Raw genomic sequence first — 21,421 nt, 5'->3', positions numbered from 1 at the left:
TATTAGAGATAGTAGAAAATTAAGATCTTCGGGATCTTATACAACACCTCTAATACGATAAGAGTAAGAGATCTTATACTTAGAATGGGATCCTAATTTGGGCCTCAGATTCCGTGTTCCGACAAGATGGACTGCCTCCTAATTAAATGTTTCTCTTGGTCCTAAATGATCAAAAGGACAAGTAAAATTTTTGGGCTTTAGAATCTGGAATCAAATTCTATGACGACTCGGCAATGGGTTCTGGCCAGCATAGTATGTTTGGCAAGAGAACTAAAGCCTTTTATTCCTGGATCAACGCTTTCAGATACAGGTTTCGTTGTCCGGGTAATGTAGTGACATGGTCATCTACAGAAGAAAAGGTTTTTTGGTTTAAAAAAAAAAAAAAAAAAATTTTTAACGTTTACTGACAGAGTCTTTTGGAACGCCAGAACGGGCTCAACTACTTCCCAAAAGGTTCAGAGAGATCATTCAAGAACTAGAAATCAACCAATTTCAGCTCAGAATCTCTTTTCAAAATTCCAAGCTCCTTCCCTTCCTTCGGGCAAGGATAGGGAAACCTTCTGCGACGAGAAAACTCATCAACATGATAGGAGGAGAACTCGTTAGCAACGGAAGTAGGCAATAAGGATCCTCCCTCGGAGGAAGACTTGTCTCTTGGACTTTGGAGATTTCCTATGGTCTACTGGATGGAGCTGACTAAATTTTGATGAATGTGCAGGAGCAATTAGCGTATTTGGTAGGAGTACTGTCTAAAGAGCCGACTCGTAAAAGGATGACAGACTTCCGATTAAGAGATCCAAATACCGATCTCCTGTCGGGCGCGACGAACCCTACAGGGGAGTTGTCGCACAAGCGGCCATCTCTGGGGGGGAGCGATGCGCTAGACAGGCGAGACGTGGGAAAGGAAGTAACTCCTGCCAAGCTCTGGCGCCAACTAGGAGCAGGCGCCAAGTAGGCGCAAAGAGCCTGAATTTACTGTAGATCGTGCTAAGCCAAGATCTTCATACAAGCAACAAGAGCCAAATGGGAGAAGAGAGAACTTCTGATAGGAGTATAGCGCCCGCTGAGCGCAATATACTTGCCATTCGAAAAGGCGCATCCATGAGCGATACTCCTAGCCCATGCACCGAGCTATTCGGAACTAGATGCGGCCTTCCATAGGTCACGAGTATTCTGGGAAAGAGTACTCCTGCCAGGCGCCTTGAGTACTCTGAACTCGATACTCCTCAGGAGCCAGAGTATTCTAGCTTTTTACTCCTACCAGGCGCCAGGAGTATTCGAAGCGTGATGTCCTACCAAGCGCCAGGAGTATTCTGAGCATTATCTCCAACAGGCGCCAGGATATTCGGAACGCGATACTCTGGCCAACGCACCAGGAGTATTCCGATGATCACGTATCTCCTCCCAGCGCCAGGGGTATTCGGAACTTGATCTCCTACCAGGCGCCAGGAGTATTCCGATCACGATACTCCTCCTAGGAGCGATACTTCCTACCAGGCGCCAGGAGTATTCCGAGCACGATACTCCTCCCAGGCGCCAGGAGTATTCGAGCGAGGCGCCTACTCCTGGCCGGCGCCAGGAGTATCTGAGGAGTATTACTACTCCTAACAGGCGCCAGGAGTATTTGGAGCGAGATGCGCCTTCCAGACGGCAGGAGTATTCGAAGAGTTTTACGACTGTCAGGCACCAGGAGTATTCTAAACAGAATACTCCTCGCGCCAGCCAGGCGCAAGCCAGGCGCTAGGCTTCATCCAGATGAGATCCAGTTCAAAGAAAGTCCTAGTCTTCTTTGAAACAATGGTGATCTCTAAAGCACTTCATAAGTGACTTGATGATACCTTCAAACAGCTGAGAATTTAAAAAGCTCTTGAAGTGCGAGCTTTTGCAAATTCTTATTCTTTTCGTAACAATATGTCAGGAAAGACATATTAGCTTTAACATATGAGAGATGCAACTATGTGTTGACTGATCATTACACGAAGGACTTCAAGTTAACCTACGAGAGATTCTTCTCTCTTGGTTTTATACGTATCAGCGGATACGTTGCTGGGATAAGGAGCCGACACTGATCCTTTATTAATAAGTTGAATTTATTTTAACTCAATGTTTTTTGTTGGAGGTTTGAAAGGAGTTTGGGGGATAACTCTCTTTCAATTTAGCGCGAACCCTCATGTTAGGAACAGGTGATCGGGATCGGTGTTGCGCTCCATTAGTTATGCCAATAGGCCATAGGCATGTTGTCATATAAGCGGATTAGCACCCATTGACAAATGCCAATTATGCTCGACCGAGTAAGTGGATAAGACCCCCATCGTAGACCCACAAGAACTCTTGGCCACAGATCACTATCTTGCTAAGGCTCTTGAGACGAAGCAGACTCCTATGCAAATAAGCTAGGAAGTCAACCCTTCGTCTAGAAACACAGAGGAATTAAGGTCTATAAATACCTACAACATATGTTGTTTACCTGTCTAGTCAGTAATTAGCTGTCTCTTGCCCTCCACCAAAGGGTGTCAATCAGCTATGTATATATCTGACAGGGTTAAGTTGAATGTATGAAAATGATATTGTATGATACAATAAAAAGTTTCATACATACTTACCTGGCAGATATATACTTAAAGATAGCCCACCCAGCCTCCCCGCAGGAGACAGGTGGAAGAGAGAATCTGATTAGAAAACGAGGATAGTTCCTAGTCCTGCCACCCAGCGGCAGGCAGGTAGATCACCTGACCTACCTGTAGCGTGTGCCGCGAAATTCGAATTTCTGTCGGGGACGACGGAGTCGATAGCTATGTATATATCTGCCAGGTAAGTATGTATGAAACTTTATTGTATCATAACAATATCATATTCGGAGGTGTGCAATTGTTCATTGTTCACCCCGGATTAGCAGATGTATTGAAAGACATCGCCTACTCCCACACCTGCCAGCTCTACTTCCAAACGTTCAGCCATGAGAAGCAGTTCTTCAGGCGGCTCTCCCCTGTGTTTCATTACTGAAGAACGCCCGCGTTTCACTGCACACCGACAGCAATGAAATGGAGGTTAGCGTTTTCAGTCATTTGTAAGCACAGGTTTAGAATCTTGAGATTCCTTCTCTCGATTCAGCTGGAAGACGTAGGTTGCATTCATTGCCTACCTTCGTCTTCAACGTCACATAGTGTTTGTTTCCTCTTAAGCTGAGATTCAACGTCTATGAGATTTTCTTGCCATCAGGGACCTCGGTCTTTTGAAGGCAATTGACTTTCGCCTTTTGAGCTTATGCATTAAGAGAATCATCGCCGCGCCGTCCGGCATCGGTGACTAACAAATATTTTATTTGTTTGGTCTCTCAGCATAACTCTTTAAAGGGCGAAGGTCACGTGACTTACCCGGATGCTTGGACAACTTGCCGATTCCGAAACAGTCAGTCGGCAGCTGTCAGAGCGCCCGAGTCAGTTACGAACTATGCTGTGGACTTAGTTCGGTTGTTCCAGAGCAATCATTCCTTCGTCTTAATAGCTTGTCAGTATGAGTACTGTACATAACCAAAGTCGAGAAGAGGGATAGGTCATACGACTATTCCCTTCTTTTCGTCTTAGGTAACTGCATGACTTCTCTTGAGAGTCAAGCACAAAGGGATGGGAATTGTGACGCTCGATTTCGTACGATCTTCGTAGCGAAGACTCAGAACCCTTCGGTAACTGACGATTGGTTCGAGTCCTTCACAATACCCTCCCTAATGGACTTCACCGCCTCCGATACGAAGGCTATGCTGCTTTGTCCTGTGAAGGCGCGACGGAGCTGTCTGAAGAAACTCGACACCCAGGATGAGTGTGGACGCCTCTTCATCATTCTCTCGCGTTCCGCAAGAACTTCTCCGTGGCGCAGGTAATGAAGGCAGGCGCCTGGTCCAACCGGACCGCATGCACCTCCTTCTACCTTCAGGATATTGCCCACAGTTCCTTGGATCTTTTTCCTTGGGAACCGTGGTGGTTGCTCAACACGTTGTGTAGTTAACCCAGACCCTCGCAGGCTGAACAGCATCGAGTTTCTGGTGTGACCGTAAGAATGGATGAGGAATGAGAGTGTGACTGGCTCCTCTTCCCATCTTTTTCTTCTTCCCTCTACCTCTGGGTAGAGGGACACGGTCGTCACCCTGCTGGGTAAGGACGAGATGCAGGTGAGCTACTCAATAGAGCACCATCCTATCCCTTTCAGTAGGGATAGGAGTAAATATCCACCACTTCCTCCAACAAGGGGGAGGAAGTGGATGCCAACTTGAGACAACCCATCATTTTATGATTGTCTCTTGCAAACAGGAACAAGTTCTTGCTTGCTGGTACGAAGAGATACGCTTGCCTCTCTCTTAGTACTTGGCCCAGAGGTCTGACCACTGATCCTGCGGGCTGCACACCCCGATCAATCGGGACAGAGGTTTGGATCCCTCCCTCGCTCTTACGACCAGGGAGGCACTCCAGGGTTGGACGAACACCAGTCTGTTCACCAAAAAGACTCAGATTCCTCCCACCAAGAAGTGAGTCTTCCTATTGTTAAAGGACCGAGGGTTTGTATTACGTATCGGAACAAATGACAATTTGTCGAAAATTGCATTTTCATACAATCAACTTACCTGTCAGATATATACATAGCTAAGACTCCGTCGTCCCCGACAGAAATTCAAATTTCGCGCCACTCGCTACAGGTAGGTCAGGTGATCTACCGGCCTGCCCTGGGCGGCAGGACTAGGAACCATCCCCGTTTTCTATCATATTTTCTCTGTCGCCGGTGGTATCAACATTGTTGCTATTACCTTCCTGACTTAGATTCTTATTTCATCCTTTGATCATCGTTATCGGCTTTTTGGTGACGTATCTGGATCGTGTTTTTGGCATTCGCTACTGTGGACTGTTTTTGGAATTGCTTTTTGGATTTTTCTCAGTATGTCTGATTCAAATGTGAGTGTGAGAATGTGTGTGAATGTAGGCTGCAGGGTGAGGATACCGAAAGCTTCGGTTGATCCTCACACTGTATGTCGTAAATGTAGGGGGTTTCAGTGTTCTGCTACTAATACTGTCATGAATGCGAGGGATTAAATGCAGAAGAGTGGAAGACTTTAACTTCTTATTTGAAGAAGTTAGAGAGGGATAGGGTTAGACGTCTGAAAGGTGTGAGTTCAAGGCCTATTGAGCCTTTTATTGATACTTATTCTAATCCTAATGATTTAGATTCTCCCTATGTGTCTAATTCACAAAGTGTACTTTCGGAATCGGCCTCGGAAATCGCCGATCTGAAAGCTACTATTCGAGACATGAAGTCCAAAATGGCGGACTTACAAGGTAAGGCTAGTGAAAGTGAGCATTACAGTGAAGTGAGTTCTCCCAGTGTTGTGGAGGGGGCGTTTGATCGTCCCTGCGACGCTCCAGGCCTAGACCTCTTCCAAGCTCCCGCCCATGCCAGAGGAGAAGGAAAGTCGAAAGCCTTAAGGAGGTCGTGGGAATCCCCAACGGGCAGGACGTCCCTTCAGCAAGCTCTGTTTCGTGGCAGGCTGCTCAAGGGCGCTTTAGAAAAAGCGTCCTTCGTGAGTGTTTCTCATCCTCTCCCTCTCCCTCACCTAAACGAGGGTGGAAGGAGTTGGATTTATCGAGGCCACTGAAAACGGCATTTGAAAGAACCCGAAATTGATTCGAGCCCAGAGCGTTTCTCAGATGACGCTCCCTCTTCTATTAAGAAGGCGAAAGGTGGCGTCAGCGTCACCCGACGAGGACGCAGAAGAAACCCTTTCCTACTTCTCCCCGATTGATGACGAAAGGCGTCATGCAGGTTGACGTGGGAGAAGCTTCAAGGAAGATTATCATGGCAGTACAAGAACAATGGCCTCTTTTGGTGGGAGTTTTAGCGCCTCGTAGGAAGGACGTTGCGCTTCCAATCAAGAAGTCTCGTCCTCTCTCCCCTGCTAAGCGAGGAAGCGTCATGCAAACGTGAAGCTTCTAACATATCGCAGAAGCTTCGGGTTCGAGAGCGAGATCGGGAGCTTACGGAAGACACGTAACGCCAGAGAGACGTGAGACGTCTTTTAGGCATGAAACGTCTTTGAAAGCTGATTGTAGACGCGAAGCTCCAACCAATATTTTGGCGCCAGTTAGGACGCCTTTTGAGAGCGGAGCGTCTTCCAGGCGCGAGGCGTCATCCGGACGTCAGCAGCCACGTAAGCGGGAGGCGTCAGCGGAGGACGCTTGGCGGACGAGAAGCGTCATCCAAGCGTGAAGCGTCTTCTATTTATGGAGAGAAGCTTGAGCTTTTGGCGCCTTCCAGGGCTATTAAAGCGGGGAAGAGGAAGGAATATCATTCCCTTAGCCCCTCTCCTATTAGGAGTTTGTTCCTCTCAGAGGAAGGACGTACGGGAGTTGGGAGCGGAGACTCATTTAGATCCCGAGTTAGAAGTAGACTCGGACGAAGAATATCAAGGAAGAGAAGGACTGTCGAACTATAAAGTTTTGACTGCCTTGCTTCTAGAGGAGTATGGAGACGACTTGACTCCTGCCGCTCCTCCTCCTCCGCGCGCTCTGTTTTCGAGTGCTAAGACGAAGAAGTCTTCGTCTTTTCTCAGAATGAAGCCCGCCATTTCAATGAAGAGGGCTCTTCAGTCCTTAGACTCTTGGATGAAGTCTAAGAAGGACTTAGTCAGAACGGTCTTCTGCATGCCTCCAGCGAGACTAGCTGGTAAAAGAGGCATTTGGTATCAGACGGGAGAGAATATGGGTATTGCTCTTCCGTCTACGTCAGAAGCGGACTTTTCGACCTTAGTTGACGCTTCACGTCGACAAGGTCTCAACTCGGCACGCATTACTTGGGGCATTTCTGAACTGGACCATCTTCTCAAGGGACTCTTTCATGTATTGGAAGTTTTCAACTTCTTAGATTGGTCCCTTGGGGTGATGTCCAAGAAAGCCCATGATTCTGAAGGAATCGAACCAGAAGTCCTTTTGTGCATATTGTCTTGTATAGACAAAGCGGTGCAGGATGGCTCGTTTGAGATCTCCTCTTTGTTTGGAGCAGTCTTCTAAAAAGAGGACGTATATAGTGCCTTTTTAACCAAGGCAGTCTCCCACGCTCAGAGGGCAGCGCTGCTGTATTCGCCTTTGTCTGACTTTTTGTTCCCTTCTCAGTTGGTGAAGGACATTTCTCGTTCATTAACTGAGAAGGCGACTCAGGACCTTCTGACGCAGTCAGCAAGGAAGAAGAAGCCTGCTTCTACACCTGACAAGAAAGGACGAGTACATCGGTTCAGCCCTTTCGAGGTGGCCCCTACCTCCAGACCTCCCGCAAGAAGGAAGGCTCCTGAGAAGAGAGGTAGGTCTGCCTTTCGTCCCTTTAAAAAAGGAAAGTGATGCTTCTCTCCTCCAAGCACCAGTAGGTGCCAGGCTCCTGGGATTTGTGGAGGCCTGGACACTTATAAACGCAGACGCGTCATCGTTGTCTGTAATAAGGAAAGGATATCGTATCCCTTTCCTGAACACTCCTCCCCTAACGTCAATACCACGGGAAACTAACAGCCAAGTACAAGGATCCTGTGCTGAGGGATACTCTTCGATCGATGGTGGAACAAATGTGGGACAAGAGAGCGATAGAACTAGTACTGGATCAAAACTCCCCGGGGTTTTACAATCGCCTTTTTCTGGTTGCGAAGGCCTCGGGAGGCTGGAGACCAGTACTAGACGTCAGCTCTCTGAACAAATTTGTTCGGAAGGAGAAGTTCTCGATGGAGACTTCTGCCTCAGTCCTTGCGTCATTGCGACAAGGAGATTGGATGGTGTCTCTAGATCTCCAGGACGCCTATTTTCACGTCCCGATCCACCCTGCATCGAAGAAGTACCTCCGTTTCACGACGGGGGGAAGGATCTTTCAGTTCAGAGCCTTGTGTTTCGGCCTGTCCACAGCTCCTCAGGTCTTCACAAGCCTGATGAAAATGTGGCGAGGTTTCTTCACCTCAAAGGAGTAAATATCTCTCTGTATTCTGGACGACTGGCTCATCAGGGCCAGATCAGAGAGACAGTGCTTGGAGGACCTGACGTTAACTTTAGATCTGAACAAAGCGTTGGGATTGCTCGTGAACCTCGAGAAGTCGCAGCTGACCCCCAGACAGAACTTAGTTTATCTGAGGATTCAGATGGATTCTCGGGGTTTTCGAGTATTCCTTCGCAAGAGAGAATCAGCAGAGGTTTGCAGATAGTCTCTCTCTTCTTAAGGAAGGAACAGACGTCGGCGAGGGAGGGAATGGTTGAGCCTTCTAGGGACCCTTTCCTCGCTCGAAAACAGAACTTCTTCCCGCTAGGAAGACTTCATTTACGTCCGCTTCAATTCTTCCTCAAGAAGTCTTGGAGTTGGAAAACTGGACAACTTTCGGACGCCTTTCCCATTCCAGTGGAGATAAGACTGCACCTGGAATGGTGGTTGCCCCCTCTGAAAGAGAAACAAAGGGATCTCTCTAAGAACCCAGAACCCAGACCTAGTGTTGTACTCCGACGCGTCGGAGAAAGGTTGGGGAGCAACATTAGGCTCGAAGGAGGTGTCAGGCACCTGGGAACCAGCGCAGGTGTCTTGGCACATAAACTGCAAAGAGCTCTTCGCCGTGCATCTGGCTTTGAAGAGTCTAGAACCTCTGGTGTCGAACAAAGTAGTGCAAGTAAACTGGACAACACCACCGCACTTGCCTACATTCGAAAACAGGGAGGGACTCACTCCTCGTTCCTTTACGAGCTGACGAGAGACCTTTTGCTTGGACGTCTCACAGGAACATCTCCCTTCTGACAAGGTTCGTTCAGGGAGTAAAGAATGTGAGGGCGGACAGACTCAGCAGGAGGAACCAGGTCCTTCATACAGAGTGGACCCTAACACGAGGAGGTGTGTCAAGATCTCTGGTCGCTGTGGGGGACACCTCATGTGGATCTCTTCGCCACATTCATCTCCAAAAGGCTGGCAGTCTTTTGCTCGGTCGTGGAAGACCCAAGAGCTCTTATGGTAGACGCCTTCCTGCTAGATTGGTCTCGCGTAGACGTCTATGCTTTTCCTCCATTCAAAATCCTGGGACTAGTACTAAAAAAGTTTGTGGCGTCAAAGGAGACGAGGATGACATTGATAGCCCCCTTTTGGCCAGCCCAAGTTGGTTCACGGAGGTGGTAGAGTGGATCGTAGACTTTCCCAGATCCCTACCAAGAAGGATGGATCTTCTCAGACAGCCACACTTCAAGAGGTATCATCAAAACCTCCCCGCTCTTGCTCTGACTGCCTTTCGACTATCGAAAGACTCGTCAGAGCGAGAGGGTTTTCTCGCGAAGTTGCAAGCGCGATCGCGAGAGCACGCAGAACCTCCACTACGAAAGTATATCAGTCGAAGTGGGAGGTTTCTAGAAGGTGGTGTAGAACTAAGAAGTTGTCCTCCTCCACTACCTCTATAGCGGAAATTGCTGATTTCCCTTCTATTCCTGAGAGAGCAATCTCATCTAGCTGTATCCACAATAAAGGGATACAGAATTATGCTCTCGGCAGTCTTCAGGAATAGAGGATTAGATCTAAGCAGATAATAAAGATCTCCACGATCTCATAAGGTCCTTTGAGACTTCAAAGTCGAAGGAAAACCGGTCCCTCCGAACTGGAACCTAGACGTGGTTCTCAAGTTTTTCATCTGAAAGATTCGAACCTCCTCCATCTGGCTTCGTTTCGAGACATCACCAGAAAATGCCTATTCCTATTATCTTTAGCTACGGCAAAGAGAGTTAGTGAATTACATGCTCTGCAGGATAAAGTAGGTTTCAAGGAGACTCAGCTATTTGCTCGTTTTAAGACCCTGTTTTTAGCTAAGATTGAGAATCCCTCGAATCCCTGGCCTAAGTCATTCGAATCAAAGGCATATCGAGTCTCGTAGGAAGAGAAGCAGAAAGATCTCTATGCCCTGTAAGAGCTCTAAAGTTCTACATTCAGAGAAAGCATCAGATGGGAGGCTCTAGACAAGGTCTTTGGTGCGCGGTAAAAGACCCCACAAGACTGATGTCCAAGAATGCTCTGGCATTCTTTGTGAGGAAGTCATTACAGACGCGCATAAGGTCTGTTCTGACGAACAGTTGCGACTGTTGAAAGTTAAAGCTCATGAAGTGAGAGCAGTAGCGACGTCTCTCTCGTTTCATAAGAATATGTCGCTTAAAAAACATCATAGATACGACATTTTTGGAGATGCAACTCAGTATTTGCATCTCCATTACTTGAAAGACGTTCGTGTGACATATGAGAAGGGTTTGGGTCTCTGGTCCTTCGTATCGGCGGATACGATTCTGGGTACGGGAGCCACACCAATCCTTAAAATATATACTTTTCTTCTTTTTAGATATGGTCTGGAGTCTCTTCGAACAATGGAGGACTTGGTTTAGCACGGGCGGCCGTCTATGTTGTTCAGTAAGAGAATCTTGTCATATCTAATTAGTGAGTATAATTTTTTTTTTAGAAATTATGTATGTGTTGCGTAGTGGTTTTGAGTTACGGTTGTTGTGAAGAGTTCGGGGATAAACTCGGAACAATCCTTAGTTCTAACATATTGGTTAGGATCAGGTGGTCGGGATTGGTTGTGTGTCCTTCATAAGGTGTATTGTCATATAAGTGGATCAGCACCCATTGACAAAGTCCTTTCAGGCTCTGCCGAGTAAGCGGATAAGACCCCATCGGCAGACCCACAAGAACTCTGGCCATAGATCATATATCTCGCTAAAGTTTCTTGAGGTGATGCAGGACTACTGGGCAAACACCCACGAAGTCTACCACCTATCTAGGTAGGAACCAAGGTTTTATTTATACCTACAACATATGTTTGTTTACCTGTCTATTCCATATAGTAGCTGTCTCTTACCCTCCACCGAAGGGTGCCAATCAGCTATATATATCTGACAGGTAAGTTGATTGTATGAAAATGATATTGTTATGTTATAATAAAGTTTCATACATACTTACCTGGCAGATATATACAATTAAAGGCCCACCCAGCCTCCCCGCAGGAGACAGGTGGAAGAGAGAAAATATGATAGAAAACAGGGATGGTTCCTAGTCCTGCCGCCCAGGGCAGGCCGGTAGATCACCTGACCTACCTGTAGCGAGTGGCGCGAAATTGAATTTCTGTCGGGGACGACGGAGTCTTAGCTATGTATATATCTGCCAGGTAAGTATGTCTGAAACTTTATTGTAACATAAACAATATCACTTTTTCCTAAACTATACAAACCTGAGGTCCTTTACATATAGTCCCACCTCATGCCACCCCTCACTCTGCAACTTTTTGCATGGCCTAAAGCAAAAGTGATTCTTCACCTCTCGGGGCGGCGCGCACGATCGGACAAGCAGTTAACTACCGTTCTCCCCTTGTTCGAAGCTTACGACCGTCCCAGCTGCCGCTAGTTACCTTCCTATTGTTAAAGGACCTCAGGTTTGTATAGTTAGGAAAAATGCAATTTTCGACAAATTGTCATTTCGATGACGTTTGCCCGAGTCATTTCAGGAACATTGTGAAAAGTAGGCAGAAGCAATCTTCCTTGGATCGTTATTTTTTAAAGAGGCCTTCAGCATTAGCAGGAGTAAGCAAAAAGAAAGAACCAAGTGATAAAAAACAAAGTTGAAAGCAAAAAGGAAGAACCAAGTGATGAAAAACAGAACGTTGAAAGTGGTGATGAAGTTGAAATTATGTAAAAAAAAAAAAAAAAAAAAAAAAAAAAAAAAAAAAAAAAAAAAAAAAAAAAAAAAAAAAAAAAAAAAAAAAAAAAAAAAAAAAAAAAAAAAAACTACGTTAAAATAAAAAAAAAAGTAAAAAATCAAAAAAAGAAAAAAATTTTTTTTTAATTTTTAGTTTTTTGTAAAGTTAAGTGTTAGTTTTGTTAATGTGTTTCGTAAATTTTAGTTTTTAGTTTTCCTTAAATTTTTTATGTGTTTTCGTAAAGTTAAGTGTACGTACGCACGTACATTATCTGCCGTTTGTCCTCCTCCTCCTCTGCTGCCCCTTTCGGAGATAGCCTCACTCGAAAGGTAAGTTTCCACATTTTACGTTACAGTAATAATACTTCTTGTACACTAATATACACTTTATTTACAGGTTTTGCATTTTTATTATTAAGTTACGTATTGAATGGTCCAAATTGTTGTAGTATTTCATTGTTTATAGGTCAATTTAGCTTTATTATGAAATTTACTGGGGTGTTTTTGGAGGGCTTGGAACGGATTAGCCATTTTACATGTAAAATGTGGTCCAAGATAAAAACCTCATGGTACGAGAGGCGCCTCGGAATGGATTAATTTTGTATCTCGAGGTACTACTGTATTCGCTTTTCTCAATAGATGGCGTTGTGCTTTGTTTACTTTTTGACGGCGACATTCGAATGCCCTGTGATATCCGAAATTCATTAACCCCTTCTTTACCGGGTGGGTGAGCAGAATGTAAACATTGCGTTCGCTGCCGAACCAAATCTCTCGGTAGTGAAGTGTAGGCTCCAGTTTGGAGGGGTGCCGATCGTAAAAATATTTGCCAAAAATACACTTAATCAAGACAGGCTAATGAAATTATCAGGTATTATTAGCACTATAATAACGCATATTCTTTGTGAGTTTTATCATCCTACAGGAAAAATAAATTATTTTATGAAAAAAAATGTGAAACTCCATGTCCCTTGTACAAGGGACACTGGTGGTCGGTGAGAAAACTACAGTCTTGAATAGAAATTCAGTCTTACAGAATGTTGGTATATCCACCTGGAACATGCGCATAAAGTATTATCAAAATAGAACAGTAAATAAGCACGTAATAACAAAAAAAATAGCAACAACTAAGAAATCGCAAATTTTATAGTAGTATATCTCTCAAAAATTGGTCGATGTCGTTTTCTACGTTTTCTAAGATTAGTTTCATCACAGAAAACAACTTTAGGGGTATCTAAACTAATTTTTCAAGTTTCTTGTCCTCAGAAAAAATTGCTTTTTCGCTTTTTCTCTGGTTTGGTTTTTTATATTTAAAGTTACTATAAGGCTTTATTTTTACCTTCATTTATCTGGTGTTCATATCTTTTATTTGTAAAATGTAATAAGTGAATAAATAAATAAATACAGTAAATGATGAAGCAGCTAGAGCATCCTTAATTTCTGCTGTTGTCATAGGGTCGTCCTCCTCCTCCTCCTCGCCACTGCTAGAGAACTCTTCTTGAACGTCGTTATGTTGCATGGCCTCCAACTCCCTCGGGTCATCCATCGTAAGCTCCTCTTGGTGCTCCTCGAGAAGGTCATTGATGTCGTCCTCGTCAACAACCAGCCCATGGACTTGACGATTGCAACGATCTCGTGAAGATCTGGTAAGGAAACAGTTTCAGGATCGTCAACTGTTTCTGAATCTGCAACAGCTTCGCCCACGTTGAATCCCTCGAAGTCTCGGGCGGATACGGCATCAGGCCAGAGTTTCCTCCACGAAGAATTCAAGGTTCGCCTCAAAACCTCCTGCCAAGCTTGATCGATGAGTTGGATGCATATAACGATATCAAAATGCTCCTTCCAAAATTCATGCAAGGTAAGGTTTGTGGTATCGGTGGTGTCCATGGGCTGGAGGAGAGGGGTGGTGTGAGGCGGAAGATAAAGAACCTTGATAAAAGAATACTCCGCTAGGATATCTTCCTCAAGGCCAGGAGGGTGAGCTTGGTCGTTGTCCAACACCAGCAGACATTTCATAGGGAGGCACCTCTCTTCCAAGAATTTCTTCACTGTTGGGCCGAAACACAGATTTACCCACTCGGTGAACAAAAGTCTTGTTACCCAGGCTTTCGAATTAGCCCTCCACATCACTGGAAGCTTCTCCTTTAGCACTTTGTGGGCCTTGAAGGCTCAAGGAGTCTCCGAATGCTAGACAAGTAGGGTCTTCACCTTGCAATCCCCACTGGTGTTGGAACAAAGTGCGAGCGTAAGCCTGTCTTTCATAGGCTTATGCCCAGGTAGCTCCTTCTATTCCTCCATGACGTACGTCTGACGGGGCATTTTTTTCCAAAAAAGGCCAGTCTCATCACAGTTGAAGACTTGCTGAGAACTGTAGACTTCATTGATCATCATCTCGTCGAACATCTTAATAAAGGCTTCAGCCGCTTTTGTCTGAGCTGGCAGCCTCCCCATGCCGCACCACCGAATGGATGCCAGTCCGTTTCCGGAATTTTTCAAACCACCCACGAGAAGCCTTGAAAAGTCTGGGGTTGGCGTCGATGTCCCTTCTCATCCGTCGTCTTCGGCCTGGGCAACCAAATCGCCGAAAATAGCACTGGCCTTGTGGCAGATTGCCGTTTCAGTTATCATATCGCCAGCGATTTCTCTGTCTTTTATCCATACAAGAAGCAGCCTCTCCATCTCATCGTGCACGTGGCTCCTCTTGTTGGACAAAATAGTCACGCCCTTGGAAGGTGTAGCTGCTTTGATGGCTTCCCTCTGCTTAAGTATGGTGCCTATTGTCGACGGATTTCGGCCATATTCCTTAGCGATCACACACAACCGCATGCCAGCCTCATGCTTCTTTATAATCTCCATCTTTGTTTCCATAGAAAGCATCCTCTTCTTTCCGTGAACTTCAGCAACTTTCTTGAGACCCATGACTATACATACAAAATTAAGTTACTAAAGTTCTCACACAACACGATAAAGTACAAAATGAAATCGCTAACACGAATTTACGTTAACAAACAAAATCGTATATGAACGAACGAATTCCGCGTGGTTACGATAACGATGCTGCTACCGAGTGGCTGAAGAACACCTTTACATAGAGCATGATTGGGTAGATGCTGACCAATAGGAGAGCAGGATCTTACAGCAGTGACTAGCATCAGGAACCAATGGGAGAGCGGGAGGATGGTGGCAAGTCTACTCAGTTGATGGCGCGCGAGTTTTAAAATTGTTCTCAGTGGTCCGGGCAAATCTCGGGACTTTATAGTAACAACCTTTCGTAACCTGAATTATTTTCATATGCAGAGGCAAAAAATCTTTGTATTTGCTTTCGTAACTTGAATTTTTTGTAATTTGGGACTTTCGTATGTCAAGGTTTCACTGTACTTACCCAGTAATTATATGATCAGAGCCCACCTGCCTCCCCTCTGATGGACATTATGCATAAAACAGAATGATGTGATTAACTAAGTCGTTCCTAGTATTGCTGTAGGGTGACAGCACTGTATACCTACATTAAGCCATTTAAGTGCTACCCACAAAATTTAAATTTAAGCTGACCTTGAGTAGAAACTTACCATTATAATTACTGTATAAGTATATACAAAATCTAATGTTATTATCAAAGATATCATTTTTATTATAGTTCAGATTACTTTTATGATTAAATGTAACATTGATTTTATTCTTATATGAAGTTAGCAAATTCTTGATTTAAGACCCTGATACAAGGAACTTTTGGTTTTGTGGAACACATATTATGCAGTTCACAGAATTACAGTCTTGAATAAGGTTAGGTTGTGAATACAGTGTTCCCCCATTTGTACGGAGTACATTCCAGAATCTACCGCGAACATGCAAGATTCCCCTCTTAAAAGTGTTTGTAACTGGCTTATAACTACCAAATACCTTAAACTAAAATGCTTACAACTTCATATGTATGTGTCCTGTCAATCTGAACTACCCCTGTATTTTATATTTGCTATACACAGTAGTACTACCCTAAAATAGGTAACTGTACAGTAAATATAATTTCAAAATCATCTTACATCACAGGAAAATATCAATATACATAAAATGTACACCCGTCCATTACAGTACAAGCAGAATGATTCATTGCGTATACAAAAAAAATTTTCAAACAAAAATGCACCTCAAATCATCATCTCAAAACATCTAAAGTAACTACATTACAGTGCTCTCCTACCACAATTACTCTTAATTTGTATATGTAGTTTGAATTTCCGGAGTTCCAATAATTTAACCCTCTTACGCCGATTGGACGTATTATACGTAGAGATAAATTGTCTGTCGGGTGCCGATTGGACGTATCATACGTCGACATAGAAAAGTTTTTTTAAAATTCGCGGAAAAATTCTTATAGGCCTACCAAGCAAAAACTTTTGAATCACGCACCTTGGGGGATGCTGGAAGCTCACGGATCAAGGCGTTGTTTTGTTTACAATCGTTACGCAGGCGCGCAACCTCGAATTTCTTTCTTATCGCACTAAAAAGTATCAGTGACACATCTCAGAAATTATTTCGTCACTTTGACATAAGTATTGCACCATTTTAAATTAGACGTTACATGGAGTATTATATATGAAAATGTGCACAATTTCATGTAGAATACAATAAAAAAATTTCATGATTGTAGCTTTTATCAGTTTTGAAATATTTTCATATAAATAACAATTAGTGCCAAAATTTCAACCTTCGGTCAACTTTGACTCTACCGAAATGGTCGAAAAACGCAATTGTAAGCTAAAACTCTTATATTCTAGTAATATTAAATCATTTACCTTCATTTTGCAACAAATTGGATGTCTCTAGCACAATATTTCGATTTATGGTGAATTTCTGAAAAAAAAACTTTTTCCTTACATCCGCGCGGTAACTTTTCCGATAAATTTTTTCGTGCGGTTGTCGTAATGTTTGCTCCATTTTAAATTAGCCGTTACATATATAGCTTTTTTTGTTATAGCTTTTATCAGTTTTGAAATATTTTCATATAAATAACGATAAGTGCCAAAATTTCAACCTTTGGTCAACTTTGACTCTACCAAAATGGTCGAAAAACACAATTATTAGCTAAAACTCTTATATTCTAGTAATATTCAATCATTTACCTTCATTTTGCAACAAATTGGAAGTCTCTAGCACAATATTTCGATTTATGGTGAATTAATGAAAAAAAAAAAAAAAACATTTTCCTTACGTCCGTGCGGTAACTCTTCTGAAAAAAATCAGACATTTTTTTTGTGCGATTGTCGTAATGTTTTGCACCATTTTAAATTAGCCGTTACATAAAGTTTTATATTTGAAAATGTACACAATTTCATGTAGAATACAACTTAAAATAATTGAAGGTTGTAGCTTTTCTCATTTTCGAAATATTTGCATATAAATCACAATAAATAGAAAAAAACCATGTTCGGTCAACTTTGACTCTACCGAAATAGTCAAAAAACGCAATTATAAGCTAAAACTCTTACAGTCTAGTAATATTCAGTCATTTATCTTCATTTGAAAAATTTGAAATCTCTAGCACAATATTTAGATTTATGGTGAATTAAAAAAAAATCCTCTCCGCGAGCGGATTCTCTGCCGCAAATCTCTGATATGTGTACGTCGCATTCTCGTAATATTTGCTCCATTTCATATTAGGCGTTTCATAGAGTTTTATATATGAAAATGTGCACAATTTTATGTAGAATACAACAAAAAATAATTGAAGGTTGTAGCTTTTCTCATTTTTGAAATATTTGCATACAAAAAAATATATTTAGAAAATTTGACATTTGGTCAACTTTAACTCTTCTGAAATGGTCGAAAACTGCAATTGTAAGCTAAAACTCTTACAGTATAGTAATATTCAATCATTTATCTTCATTTGGAACAATATTTAGATTTATGGTGAATTTTTGAAAAAAACTTTTTTTTACGTCCGCGCGTTACGAATTCATGCATCATTTGTGATAATATTTTCTCTGTGTTGCTTTGATCATTTTACAATGTGTTATACAGTGGTGGCTCGTGGATCATTCATGGGGGTGGTGTTTTTAATTTCTTTTTTAGATTCCTTCATATTAACTGCATAAACACATGCATTATGTATATATTATATATATATATATATATATATATATATATATATATATATATATATATATATATATATATATATATATTATATATATATATATATATATATACAGGCAGTCCCGGGTTACGACGGGGGTTCCGTTCTTGAGACGCGTCGTAAGCCGGAACGACGCTTGGAAATATGTCTTAAACTAATAAAAAGTTATAAAAACCTTACTTGTAATCCTTTGGTTACACTACATGTTGTTTCCTGTAGTTTTATGTACAAACTGGATTTTTCATAAAAAAATGCTGGTTCTTGAAGGTAAAAACTATGTTAATCCTCTGGTGACACTACATTCTTGAAGTTTTATGTACAACCTGGAGTGATTTTGCAAAATCTTGAGGGCTACAAGAACAGCTGATTACTATTTACGTATCATATAGAACTAATTAAAGTAAATGTATCTTTAAATAGGTTATTATATTAGTATCAACAAAAACATTTCCTGCCATGAGTCAGAGGCCGTTTAATGAAACGAACACTTCTCTGTCCTATCTGTTCAGAAAATAAACGTTACGTCAAATCCCCGAGACCATGTTGCCAAAGCGTCTATCTCTCTCTCCTCTCTCTCTCTCTCTCTCTCTCTCTCTCTCTCCTGATCAAATTACATTGGAAACTTGACATACGATGCCCTAATATACGAATCGTTTTGAGATACACAGAAAAATTGCGAAAATACAAGCTTGATATACAACGAAATATTTGAGATACGATTTTGGCGATGAGTGTTAGTTGTATAGGCGACCGATAAATGGCGTTCAGTCTGTTTGTTTGTTGGTGCTGCATGTTAACACGTCGTTGTTTAGTTCGTTGTATTTGCGCCTATTTTTCGTGTTATTTTGTCTATTTTATTATTAACCATGGGTCTCAAAGCTAAAGACAAAGCAGGTGATAAGAAAAACCCAAGAAAATGATTTCGATGGAAGCAAAACATGAAATTATGGCAAAGCATGAACGTGGCGTTCGTATCATCGATTTGGCAAACGAGTATGGTTGAAATCCTTCTACAATATCCACGATCATCAAGCAGAAGGAAGCTATAAAAAACCCCGAGACCATTGTTGCCAAAGCGTCTCTCTCTCTCTCTCTTCTCCTCTCTCTCTCTCTCTCTCTCTCTCTCTCTCTCTCTCTCATCTCTCTCTCTCTCTCTGATCAAATTACGTACTGGATAATGTCTCTCTTTGGATCTTCGATTTTGCCAAATATTGAGGGCTACAAGAACAGTTGATTACTATTTACGTATCATATAGACTAAGTTAAAGTAAACGTATCTTTAAATAGGCTTATATTATTAGTATCAACAAAACATTTACTGGCATGAGTCAGAGGCCGTTTAACGAAACGAACACTTCTCTGTCCTTAACTCGGAGCGTCGGAAGACGCCTCTCTCTCTCTCTCTCTCTCTCTCTCTCTCTCTCTCTCTCTCTCTCTCTCTCTCTCTCTCTCTCTCTGATCAAATTACTGGATAATGTCTCTCTTTGGATACTTGGAATTTGCGTTGTAATCTAACCAGGAAACTTCGTTTTAGTTATTATTACTGGAAACAAGCAATGATTTTTTCATTATTTGCGCGTTTTGGACTGTTATATGTAAACTAGTATGTATTCATTCGCTCGGAAACTAGTTCCGCATATGAGGCGTCACTAAAAAACATAGAAAAATACACATAAAAAAGTGTCGAAAATCATCATAGTCTCAAAATTTTTGTTGTAATCTAACCAGAAACTTATTTTTTTATTAATATACTGTGCTAAACTATAAAGGATTTTTATCATAGTATGCGTTTTTTAAAAGCGTCGTTAACTCGGAGCGTTGGAAGCGTCAGCGTCATAACCTCGGAACAAGCGTTGTAACCCAGGACGGATTTTTCCATTGAATATTTAAGAAAAAGCGTCGTAACCTCGGAACGTCGTAAGCCGGAACCGTCGTAACCCGGGGACCGCCTGTATATAGATATATATATATATATATCTATATAGATATATATATAGTATATATATATATATATATAAAATGCTTGTGTTTATGCAGTTAATATGAAGGAATCTAAAATAGAAATTAAGTAACAGCACCCCCGGAATGATAGCCACAGCGTGATTTGAATACAATTACATATGAAATTTTGTTTTTTCGCTATCATATATCGCATTATTTATATATGATAATGATATTTTTTTTTTCATTTCTGGTTGCATACTTCAGGCAATGACAAAAAAAGGAGCCAAAAATGAACTCTTAATCTTGAAAACTAATAGTGCTGTGATTTTTTGAAAAAAATATTTTTTCCGCCTCCATGCTCACTCCGAGACCCCCCTGGCATACGGGAGACAATTTTTATTAGTATACCCCTTTGGCGTAAGAGGGTTAACTAAGTTTGTACGAAGATCATTCCGTAATTTGGTTGTATTTGGAATAATGCTTCATGCTTGAGGGGATTCCAGTTAAACTTTGTGCGAGTGAAGACAATTATGCATTAATGTTCCCCTTGTGTGTGAGTTCATATATTTAAATGTACTTCGGTAGAAGTTGGTTGGTGGTCAGTTTGGAAATGTGTTGCTTTAGCATAAGTTTCAAGCTGATTGTTCATTTTAGATTTCATAATTTTTTTTTATATAGGATACAGTGTTTTTGTAGGATTAAGGCTCTAAATTAAGGTACTTTGTAAACTTCATATACTACTTCATGTCTATTAATCATTTGAAGTTAATTTTCTTGGGGAAAACTTCATATTCTACTTCGCTGTAAATCATTTGAGTGTGGTTATGGTAAATAAAAGTCAAGTGGTTTGAATTTAACTTTCATCAATTAAAAAAATAAGTCTTAAAGTTTAATTGCAGACATGATTTAGGGAAACTTTTTATTCAGATGCTTCTTAATCAAATTTTATATCAAGGGCTGCAGAATTTCAGTTCCTTGTTTCAGAGTTGATAAAATCAACAATCAGACTATACTTTTTTATGCACTGCTATGTATTATCATGAATACTTTTCACACTATTAATTAGAAACATAATGTTATTGAAACCTTTCTGAGTTGTTCTTACAACCAATTTAAAACTTTACAGGCAAAAGGAACACTGAGGATCTACCTGATCTACGTCAGACGTTGAAACGTAAAATAGATTCTTCTGTAGATAGAAGCACTAATAGACCTGAAGGAAGCAAAAAAGAGGAAAAATCACAAAGAAAGGAGAGAGATGAAGAAAAAGATAGCAAGAGTCACCTGAATGATGAGAGCACTAGAAAGAAAAGGCCTGGTATGTATATGATAATGAAAGTACATTGTCTAAATTTGATTACATTTCCTATGAAAGTACGTTGTTTAAATTAAATTACATTTCCCCCTCAGTCAAGCCTGCTGTCTGCAGGTGTCGGTGGACAGCCATTGGAAATGCGTCCATAGAGATGTGCTTTTGTTCTAGTGATACTCCAGTGTATACAAACTGCCTATTGCTTATTTTCTAGTGAATCTCGGCAGTGGAAGAGGCACATTTCACATGGTACAGTACGGTCCCCAATTATGCAAGAACTTGGTCGATCCACGGCCTCGCAGAATTGGAAATTCGCAGATCTC

At 41.9% G+C, this 21,421-nt stretch overlaps 1 protein-coding gene across 1 annotated transcript in view; it reads left to right on the top strand.

The window, feature by feature from the left end:
* The window catches only part of LOC135206186 (serine/arginine repetitive matrix protein 2-like), a gene marked incomplete at both ends in the record, with an annotated part of 41,500 nt that extends 20,396 nt beyond the window's left edge, over positions 1-21,104 (top strand). The window contains 1 exon segment of the mRNA XM_064237506.1: positions 20,913-21,104. Within this exon segment, the coding sequence (XP_064093576.1) occupies positions 20,913-21,104 (192 nt within the window).
* Between the last annotated feature and the right edge of the window lie 317 nt (positions 21,105-21,421).

This window comes from Macrobrachium nipponense, chromosome 11, assembly GCF_015104395.2.
Source record: "Macrobrachium nipponense isolate FS-2020 chromosome 11, ASM1510439v2, whole genome shotgun sequence".
Classification (NCBI taxonomy): domain Eukaryota; kingdom Metazoa; phylum Arthropoda; class Malacostraca; order Decapoda; family Palaemonidae; genus Macrobrachium; species Macrobrachium nipponense.
The sequence above is the reverse complement of the archived record's forward strand: the minus strand, read 5'-3'. Positions and strand labels throughout refer to the sequence as shown.